Here is a 10,947-nt window from a genome sequence, read left to right as displayed (position 1 = left end):
ATGCACAGAGAAACCTCTTTTAAGGTAACCTCATTCTCAATTTCTTAACAATTATTGCGTCATTTGTGCAGGATTATGCACAAATGGTGCCTCCAGAGATGGTGTGGGTGTATTTTAAGTATCATGTCGCAACAGATATCACTGTTGTTGGACGCACGATAACGGAGTGCTCTGAATTCTCGACATCCTTGCTTGATTTTAACTGCGCCATAAGATAAAAGGATATTAAAAAAACCGCCGCTCAGCAAACACTAAAACGTCATTCCTGTTGAAATTTATCGGGAGAAAAAGAACACCATGCATGCAAATGTAACCTGGCGAAAGAAGTACGTATGCAAATCTGCGCCACAGTGAATAAAAGGCACGGGCTCCAGCCCTGTGAAGTTATTCCAGCGTGCAACCATTCTAACAATTGTAACCTACGGGATAATTGCGGACTTTAGTAATATTGAGTCCATGCCCCCCCCCCCCCACACATCCTAAAGCAGGGCCCCTAGGATCTTTTACGGGCCCCCTTTATGATGAATTTATAGCGTGAAAAAACAAAAAAAAATGATTAAAATCTTCCCGGGGCTGGAGCCTTGTCAGCCCACCCCTTATGGGGAGCCATGATTGAGTCGGCACCTTTTATTCACTGTGATGCAAATTTGCATATGGTTCCTCCTTCTTCCCCAGGTTACATTTACATGCATGGCGTTCTTTTTCCCCAGATAAACAGGAATGCAGTTTTAACATTTGTGAAGCGGCCGTTTCGAAACGTGCTAGCGCGTTTGCGTTTCATGTTAGGGGTCATTCAAGTATTACGTCAGCATTGAGGGGGAGGGGGTTTCGGATTTGCTGACTTTTGATGGGAGAGGGGTTTCGATAATGCTCACGTCATCAACCACCCTTTATGAAAATATGAGTTGGATTCAGAGGGGCAGAGCTGATGACGAAATTTTGGTGACGGGGGGGAGGGGGTCAAAAATGGCTGAAAATCTGCTTGCGTAATACTTGAATGGCGCCTTAGACCATGCATTCTTTGATGACGTTTGTATTGGTGTGTACTATCACCTCTTAAAGTGTTTTTTCTCATCTTTTCTGAATCACCCTGTATAGATGAGTGCCGCGTAACGAAAGGAGGACGTGTAAAACACTTATGAGTAGTGAAAAAAAACAACTTGAAATGTCTCCTCCTGCTTACAAGGCATTACCGATTATTATTTTTAAACTGTCCTGTATACTGGGTTAAGAGAACTCATTGGGAAAATCTTTAAGGCAGCATACATTCAAACAAGCAATTTCGTCACATGGTGAAGTACTAGATGGCACTGTCAATGAATGTATGAAGCTATGGTTTTTGTTGCTTGTCATATATCGTTGATTGCAGAAGGGATGGAAAAACAGACGAGCTTTCCATGTATGTTGTTGCGATTGGGGGGATGCTCTACTGCACAGGGAGTGTTTACCAACAGAGTACGATACCAGATCGAAAAGCTGGCGTTCAATTGCTGGGGGGGGGGGGGGGAGATCGCCACTCTTTCAGTAAAAAAATTGTATTATTGATACAGGTTAGAGGGCATAAGAAGATATTTTCCCTATTTGAGTAGCATGTATTTGCTTGAGGGTGTCTGTGCAAAACAGACTTCTTGCGGTGTCCTCACACACTCCTTGCACACCCTGTATTCTGAATGACATTGATAGAGGAGCCTGTTTTTTACAGACAAGGGTGCGATCGCTCTAAAGGCTTCCCCGATCTTCTTTATGTGTCTTGTTGGAAAAAATTTGTGGTACAGCTGGACATGACTTCCAGAGCATTTCTGTCCACAGCACTATATGAATCTGTCTGCTGTTTACTGATTCATGGAAACCACCGACACCTCTGACATTTATGATAAAAATGACAAGTGATAAAAACAGTGCCCCTTATGTGTTCAACAACAGCACTTTCTAGTGGTTCACCGCTTACGTGACATCCATGCATTGTTTGAAGATATTTGCTGGTTTAGGTTCGTTCTATTACACCCCAACGTTTTGTCCAGATATTTTTAATTACCCTGTGTATACAGCGTTATTTTCTACAGCAGTATTGAACGTTTACATTCAACATGAATTTATGAATAACTAATAACATTTACTATCAATTACGGTATAATTTATTCTATGAACTGCAAAGCTGTACACCAGATACATACTTTGTAAGCAGTGGCAAGTGTGAATTTTTTGCACACAAGACCCCCTGAATCCCTCCCCCCCTCAATTGCGGCCCTGATTATGTACACGAAACTGATATACAAAAATTGACAAATTTATTTGTTTAATGTTACATACTGCATTCAGTTTTCCCGATCACGATAAAAGTCTGGGATTCTTCAATGTCTGCAAATATTATTTGTTCTCGTGAAACTGATAAATCAAGCAGGTAGCGGAACTTCATTTTGTACTTCTCATTATCCTCCTCGAGTGCTGTGATTTGGCTTCCTGAAGAGCTTTGTCCAGGACATCGGTCATGTGGAGGAGATTCACTGGGTCAGTTTGCAGCATAGTCTTGGAAGTCTCATTTCCTTGCTGAAGTTCCAGGCATATGAGCACTGTAGGGCTGCCGGGTTTTTTCAAGGATCTGCTAGCGACCTGTGTAAAGACGGAGGAAAACCTCGCAGTTAGTGACAGCATTCCATATTAAGGTGTTGTGTTACTTGAACTTGAACTACCAGACAGATACCCACGTTAATATTCCTTACGGAACCTCTAACGTAAAGGGTATCTGTTGGAAAAGTAGCAACACCTTCCCCAGCCCATCAAATCCATCCACCCTACCTGATCAAACATGAGAACACTTTTTATTATATATAGTAACCACAAAATAATGTAAAAATTAAACATTTGTGGAAGCACAATGCACGTCACAGTCCAGGTACATGGTACATATGTATGAAAAGGGTGGGGGAAAACATCAGTTATATATATTACTAGCTATAATACCCGGCGCTGCCCGGGTTTTCTTCCATGAGGCTGTTTGGATCACGTGATATCTCCCTCTTTCTTTGAGGGACATGCAAACCATGTCTAAGTTAACCAATATGACGACTTCCTGAGCGACTTCATGAAATAAACAAATCTAGATTTAAAGAAACATAGAAACGAATATATTTTTTCCCCCTTTTTTTAAGGCGCGCTAGGTATTTCGATCTCCACCCCCCCCCCCCCCCCACCCTGAACTTTAATTTATCCATCTGCCTGTTTCAGCTTTCAAAAATGCTTAATTTAAGCTGTGGAATTTCTTCGATGTACTTTACGGGCCCATAATTCATTTTAAAACATCCTAAACCATGAATTAATGCAGTTGAATATCAAAAGACAATACGGAGACATCATTTTTCATGCTTGAGAAGATGTAAATAAAAAGTTGAAATCAATGTTATTGCATGAATGTCTAACTCAAAAGTAGGTCCGGCTAATTACTTCATTTTTAATCTCCTGGGCTTCGTATATCTCTAAGCGAACTCAATATTTCAAAAATCGAGAATTCAATATAATTTTTAAAATTATTGATGGGGCGGAAATCCCACTAATTTCCGCATTTCTACATTAAAATCGACAATTTTAGCACTGATTTCTATGAGGATCACCCTTTTCCTGACTTTCAAAGCGATGCTGATGATGATTATTACGTCTATTCAAAAAGCCTCATTACTGAGAGTATTGAAAAAGTGGCAAACCATTATAAAGGCATAAACTATTATACATATACTAACAGGATTAAAGAAGTGAGAAACCGTTGTAAAGGCATATACGCGTCTGAAACGCATTGCTAGGGAACCACGGTAACCAAAGTAAACGTTCGGAAAGTGATTGTTGAGGCCCAAAAACCATTGTTGCCGGACAGTTTTTTGCCCATTTGGGGCATTTGCCCTGGTCTGACGAAATTTTAAAGTAGCCTATCATTCAAGTCGGGTCCCATTTGGTATATATGCAAAATTTGGTGACGATCGATCTAAAATTGTAGATTTGTATAGAGAACATACACACAGAAAATCAATTTTATATATATAGATACATCAGTTATATAACACTGGAAAACACAGAACAATGAAAAATAAACATCTGTGGTAAGCACAATGCAGGTCACAGTCCGAGAAAAAAAAACCCGGGGAACAACAGATATGAAAATATGGAAAACACAAAAATACCAATATGGTAAACACAAAAATGCTAATATGGTGGCGTCATATTATTGCAGCATGGAGAAGAAGATGGGTGATGTCTTCAGAAAAGGCAGAAAAAATGTTTTGGATTTTACATGCCTTTACATGTGATCAGGCCTGTCTTAAGAGCATCATGGGCCCCAGGGCCAAGTGGTTTTTCTGAGGCCCCTTTTCTCTTGATGGCCCCCAGGCCATGCCTGGGTGGGCCCATGCATTAAGACGGCACTGCATGCGATAAACCAGCAATGAAGCGATCTTGAATTTGGATATTGTGTGCCACTTTATGGTTTGTGTTTTTCCAGAGAGTGTTCAAGCGCATGTAAATCAAAACAGTGGCCTAGAGAGTGTGCAAGCCTGTGAGTGGCTGAGAGATGTGCAAACATGTGCAATCAAAAAGTGACCTAGAGAGTGTGCAATCCTGTGAGTGACCTAAAGGGTGTGTAAGCACAAGAGTGACAGAAATATGTAAGCACATGAGTGACAAAAATATGTAAGCACATGTACTCAAAAGAGTGACCTAGAGAGTGGGAAAGTATATATAATCAAAAGGGGACTGAGAGATGTGCAAGCATGTGTAATCAAGAATGTGTAACCTGGACAGTGTGCAAGCCTGTGGGTGCCAAAACAATGGCCTAGAGAGTGTGTAAGCACGTGAGTGACCAAAACAGTGATGTAGAGCATGAGCAAGCATGTGAGTGACCTAAAGAGTGTTCCCGTTCAAATTTTTTTTATCCCATCAGACACCCCCCTCTACCATAGCTGCCAAGGCTTCTGAATTTCTGAACCCACTCTTCAGACTCCCCAAAAATTCTTGTATCTCCGTGAGAGAAAAAGATATCTATTTTTTCTGGTGTTAAGGCAAAAAAAAATTATCACCAAAGATTAAGTAATCGACATTTGAGGGTACCCAAAATTCCAAAACGAACACGGCTATACGCGTTTCGGAACTATATGAAGTTCCTGGGGAAATGGGACAATCAGTAGTCTGTTTGTCCCATTCCCCCCCCCCCCTCAAAATGATGCCACATACATAACATTTAATCAAATCAAGAAATTTATTATTTTTCCTAGGGAAATGACAAAATTTTTCAAACAGCCAACATTAGATTGGCCTCTCGGTAGTAGAATCAGCTAGTGCAGTGTTTCTCAACCTGGGGCCATATGGCCCCTTTGCGGTCCTGGGATATTCTAAGGGGGGCCACGAGTGAAAATTAGATGAAAGGGGAGTCATGAAAAGTGGTGAAGGGGGCCTCGCAGAGAGATATTTCACTTGAAAACTTGATTTCTTCATATGTTGGGGAAAAAATGTGACTAAACTTTCAGAATCCAGCAGAGCTGTCCATGAAGCAGGAGCCATCTAAACCTATGTGAGCATGGAGCTCATGGAGACCCTTCACGGTCACATATGGCACTATGATTTTTGAGTGTAAATATGTATAAGTTGTTTCGATTACGTGAAGGGGCCCCCCAGAATTTTGCACGGGGAACCATGATAGTGGGACGGCCATGCATAGAACCTCCAAAAGAAGGAAGTTCAGAAGAAAAGCCCCTACCGACACATAATTCTGGGTCTGCATCTTACCGTGGACAGCTCCAGCCCATGGTAAGGTGTGGACCCATAATGATGTGTCGGTAGGGGCGATTTATTGTGTAGGTTCGTTGGATGGTTTTTCGCATTTTGCACATACCTGTTATTCCCATATAATATGTCCTTTAAGAAAGGTGGCAATCTTCTCTTCCCCTCCACTTTGATTGACTTATGAATAAAATTTTTTTTCATTGTAAATTTAGTTTGGATTAAACTAAATTCAGTAAGTAGAAAATGTTTCGCTCCTTCATGAGGGTAGGGGGCCCTAGGTAAGACGAGGGAACCATGAGAAGAAAATTGGTTCAAAGTGGGCCATAAGCTAAAAAAGGTTGAGAACCACTGAGCTAGTGTGTATGTGTCCTGTTTTTGAGCTCAATGGTGACTTTTAGTTGGTGTGAATTCAATTTGAATATAGAGATCAGAGACAGATTTATGGTTTCACCACCTTTTACCTATTCTAATCTGATTTTGTTGGCCCAATCATTCCTCAAATTTGCCACCCTGATACTTACCCCCCCGCCCCATAAATATGTCTGTCTATAAGTCACGCTTTTGGTATCTCACATCCTTTCTTACGCTGTGCGTGACTTTTTTGATCACACTGATGTGGTTCCTAGGTCTCCCTTATGATCAAGTCATTTTTTTCCCATTTATATATTTGCACACTGTTTTAGTCACTCACATGCTTGCACCCTCTCTAGCTCACTTTTTTTGTTGCACACTGACCTAGTCCCTCTCCCTCTTTTGTGCACTCAGAATAGGTCACTCCATTTTGTACAAAGTCACTCAAATGCTTGTACATGCTCTAGGACACTCGCATGCTTGCATACTCTATAGATCACTCACATACTTACACACTCCCTATATCAGTGGTTCTTAACATTGGCAAGCCCGCAGCCCGGTTTCATTCATTTTTGTGAGTGATAGTGATAGGAACCGAGAGACACCCAGGCTCTGTCACACTCAGTGATATAAGCACATTTTTGTGAGTGAAAGGCCCGGTCATGACCAATGGAAAATGAATGAGAAAAAATGAAACGGCTGATCACTCACTGCCTGGTATGAATGATGTCAGGGCCCGGCAGTTGAGAAACACTGCCCTAGATCACTCACATACTTGCAGACTCAATAAGCTTAATATGCTTTCTAGGCAGAGGCTTTATAGCTTTGTCACTCTTAACTCCATTGCATTCTAAATTTCTTGACAAACTTAAATTTGCAGGTCCCCCCTCCCCCGAACTTGCTGCTCTGGGGTACAGCCTTCTTGCCTCCCCACCCCCATAAATATGCCTCTCGTAGGGATCGCAACAACTGCAGACTTTGTGCTAATTGGTGATTGTAACGAGAATTGACTGTATATCAAGTGGAAATTTTCAACTATAGTGTTTTAGACGATTCTTGACCAAATGAATGGACACAAAATGGTGCAGTATAGAAGAATTAAACGTTTAACAGACAAAATTCATTCATATGCAAGGGAAATCTCTGTAATACCTGAACATCGAGCCTCCATTCCAAGTTCTTGTAGTTTGGAGTCTCTATCTCAAAAGAAGCCAGCAACGTCCTGAGTTCCCGTTCATTCTCTAAGTAACAATGGACCAGCTCCTCTTCACATTCCTTATCAAATCCGAGGACGAGGATGGAGTCACGGAATTCTATTTCTGCGGCCTAGATCAGAATAAGAAACCAAATGTGTGTTATTTATCTTTAATTTTGGAATCTTTTCAACGGTGGGCAAAAAAGTTTGATTTGTGATTGAATCACGAAATATCACCGGGGTGAAAATGTTCATATAACAATAGGGGATGGTACAACCTCATAAAAATATACTACAAACAAAACAAAGACGGAATATCAGACCTTAACTTTAGCCGCTTCAGTGAAAAGATTGGTTATTCCGTTCACAGCATTTTGCACCAGATCAGCTTCAACGTTCAATTTCTCTGAGAAAGAAAATTGTAGATTGAGCAAATCTGTTATGTAATTAACATTTCATTCGGCCAAGAAAACTCCTAGGTTATACAAGGTGCCCTGTAAGTGCTAATGCAGCCTTTATCTCAACAACCACTTGTAATAGAGGTACGATTCCAATTTAAAAAATTCCTAAAAGGCATTCAAAAATTACCCTGTACTAATTTTGAAAGTGGAAATAGTGAAAAATCCAACCAATAAGCATATTGGTCACATCTGAGAAAATGCAACTGATGATCTTTTATAGTGCAATCCTGGCCTAAGTGCAATATTTGCTGAGATATTAGAATTCAAAAATCGTAGAAAAGTTGGGAAAGAACAGAAAGTTCGGCCTATACAAATTTATTCTAAATTTTGCAGAGGAATGTGTACGAGATGTTTAAGGATAGTAGTAGTGATATTTATTGACAAACACTTTCATACTCACGAGCTGCAACCTGATAGACTTTTGGATTGATGCCTTTATGCAAGTGTTCAATAGCTATTCGGCAGAACTCTTTGACAACTGAAAATATATATATACATACACTCATTTAAGTAATTTTGTTATTGTATTTGCGTAAAAAACGTTTTTTTTTCTTCTCTCACGAGCTGCAACCTGATAGACTTTTGGATTGATGCCTTTATGCAAGTGTTCAATAGCTATTCGGCAGAACTCTTTGACAACTGAAAATATATATATACATACACTCATTTAAGTAATTTTGTTATTGTATTTGCGTAAAAAACGTTTTTTTTTCTTCTCCGAAGAAGTCATTGTCAGTCAATAGTAATACAGTCAATGCACGTTAAGTCAAACTACGGTATTTTTGGTCAAAAAATAATCTCATATACACTTTATTTGTATGGCGTTTTCTGCTGACGACATTGTTGTTATCAGCGGTAATCCAGATGATTTAGAGGAAATGATACAAGAACTGGCAAAGGCAAGTATTCAGGTTAGTTTGAAAATGAATCTGCAAAAAGACTAAAGTTCAGCTCTTTTGCTTTGAAGACGAAGATCCTGCTCAACAACACAGAGATAGAAGAAGTAGGAAGGTATATATATGAACAACAGAATCATTGGTGAAATAAACACAAGGATCAGGAGTTGATAGAGCACTTTGGGCAAAAACTGTAATTCCGAAGTTTCATTATGCCTGAAAAGAAAAGTGTTTAACCAGTGTGCGCTCCCAGCACCGACTTATGGACACTCACAAGTAAGACGATACAAAAGCTACAGATAACACAAAGGAGCGTGGAAAGTTGTATGCTAGGCATCACAAGGAGAGACAGAAAATGAAGCACTTGGATAAGGAACCACACAAAGGTATATCATATCGTGGAAAGAATTAAACGTTTGAAATAGAAATGGGCTGGACATATTGCAAGACCGGACAACAGACTGTACACAACTATTCTAGATTGGTACCCCCATGGTGTTAAACGTCATGCCACCTGTGATGTTGAACTGTACCACGAGTCACTTCAGTACTCTGGAAATATACTGTAGGATGTTTTAGTGATCTCGGAACTGCACTGTCGATCACGAGATTTGAAAACATAGGCAGAGAAAGACTTAGAAGTCTGGGGGGGGGGGGGCACGATGATGTCAATTCATATATACATTAGATCAGTCAACTTCACCTTTGACACTGGGGGGGAGGGGGCACCCATGTTTGAAATGAGCAGCAGGTCACTTGAGTGATCTAGAAATGTGTCGTGGGTGACTCAAGTGATCTAGAAATCTGCCGCACGTCACGCAAGTAATCTGTAAATATGCCGAGGATCACTTACGTGATCTGGAATTGTGTCGCTAGTAACTTAAGTGTCCCGTAGGCCATTCCCAGATCACTTGAGTGACCTGCGGCACAGTTCAAGAGCACTTAAGCAATCCACGGGACATAAAAAATATCACCGAAGCTGGCTGCGCCACATTCCCAGCTCCCATAAGTGACCAGCGGCATATTTACAGATAATTCGAGCGAACCGTGGTGAATTTACAGACCACTTAAGTGACCCGCGGCACATTTAGAGATCACTTAATGAAGTAGCCCGCACTCTCCTAAAGGGTCTAAACACCCTTGCCCTACATGTGGTTTTTTTTGAAATATTGTAGTTAGAGATACATATATTTATTGTACCTTTAGCGTCGATTACTTTCAAAAATTCCAAGTGAGTTTTGTGAAGGTCGTCGAGTAACAACAACATCTCCGTTCAAATAATTGTTATTGTCAAGGAGCAAGAATAGTTCTCTACAATTAATTGTTATTTCTTGAATAATTTCCCCTCACAGTTTCATTACGGGCGGCGGGGTAGGCGGTGATGATGTAAACAAAGAAATGTAAACACAGGAGATCTGCGAAGATGGCCTTTGCATCGGCTAGTACGGAAACATTTCCTTCATGGAAGGGGGGTTCAGCTTGCAGCGTCACTTGCGGCGAACTTCGTATAGCGCGACACGTTGTAACCACATCACCCCAATTTTGTTTTCAGGAAACATGGATTTTTGCTTGGACATGAGGAATGAACAGTTGCACACGCCGAGGGAACACATCACCCTACTAGGGTGTGGTTGTGACGAATTTCCTTCACGAAAAATGATGGCCATTCCGAAAGCGGAAAAGAAAGTTCATCTCCCATGGCTTGAAGAGGAATTAGGCCCAGCCTCCTTAAGTAAAGGCGCATAGAAATACCGACGCCCTGACGAGAGGGCCGGGTCCACAGACCGGGTCATTGCCTCAAGGCAGAAGAGAAGTACGGGCCGACGAATCCTGTAGTGAGACAGATAACATCCCAAGTGACGATCCTTGGAGTGACAAGAACACCCGGAAGGCCCAACTGGAAGATTCCGACATACAACAGATAATATATCATCTTATATTATTGACAATTGCCACGATTTATTCCCTGTGGATTCCTTCAGCATAATTAGGTCTCTCCAGAAGGTCCGTGAACGATTCTGTTGGGACAAATCTAGGACCGATGAGGAGGAGTGGTGCAAGAATAGTGACAACTGCTTCTCTCGTAAAGTTTTTCGAAGCGCACCCGGGCCCATCTTCAACACCACAATGTTGGAGTGCCATTCGAGGGTCACGAGAGCACTGAATTCTCGCCATCGCAGGCGCTTATGGGACGAGATCGTCGAATCAACATCGGCTCCAAGAATATAAAGAACGGCTACGATGTGAGGGTCACGCCTCGTGACTTCGAGGAAGGAGACCT

At 41.2% G+C, this 10,947-nt stretch overlaps 1 protein-coding gene across 2 annotated transcripts; it reads right to left on the bottom strand.

The window, feature by feature from the left end:
- Positions 1-2,271: 2,271 nt before the first annotated feature.
- Positions 2,272-10,056, bottom strand: LOC149070820 (COMM domain-containing protein 2-like). 2 transcript variants are annotated; one of them, XM_089248605.1, is made up of 5 exons: positions 9,867-10,056; positions 8,332-8,409; positions 7,633-7,715; positions 7,267-7,440; positions 2,272-2,610 (listed from the first exon to the last, which is right to left on the bottom strand). In XM_089248605.1, the coding sequence occupies exons 1-5, from the start codon at positions 9,931-9,933 to the stop codon at positions 2,413-2,415; spliced, it is 600 nt and encodes a 199-aa protein (XP_089104731.1). In that variant the 5' UTR covers positions 9,934-10,056; the 3' UTR covers positions 2,272-2,412. The 2 variants fall into 2 exon arrangements, with proteins under 2 accessions (XP_089104731.1, XP_089104732.1); XM_089248606.1 differs by lacking the exons at positions 8,332-8,409; positions 9,867-10,056 and adding an exon at positions 8,171-8,295.
- Positions 10,057-10,947: the final 891 nt, after the last annotated feature.

Source organism: Pholcus phalangioides, unplaced genomic scaffold (assembly GCF_987345545.1).
Source record: "Pholcus phalangioides strain wild (caught in Gottingen) unplaced genomic scaffold, Ppha-v1.0 ptg000020l_1, whole genome shotgun sequence".
In the NCBI taxonomy this organism is placed as follows: domain Eukaryota; kingdom Metazoa; phylum Arthropoda; class Arachnida; order Araneae; family Pholcidae; genus Pholcus; species Pholcus phalangioides.
Note: the sequence above shows the minus strand (reverse complement) of the source record. Positions and strands in the feature narration are given on the sequence as shown.

Excerpts from the sequence above, each read along its gene's own strand:
- LOC149070820 (XM_089248605.1), bottom strand. The coding sequence starts at position 9,933 with ATGTTGTTGTTACTCGACGACCTTCACAAAACTCACTTGGAATTTTTG. Across the intron at positions 7,441-7,632 it reads CTGAAGCGGCTAAAGTTAAG|GCCGCAGAAATAGAATTCCG; the intron begins GTCTGATATTCC and ends ATTCTGATCTAG. Across the intron at positions 2,611-7,266 it reads AATGGAGGCTCGATGTTCAG|GTCGCTAGCAGATCCTTGAA; the intron begins GTATTACAGAGA and ends GTCTTTACACAG.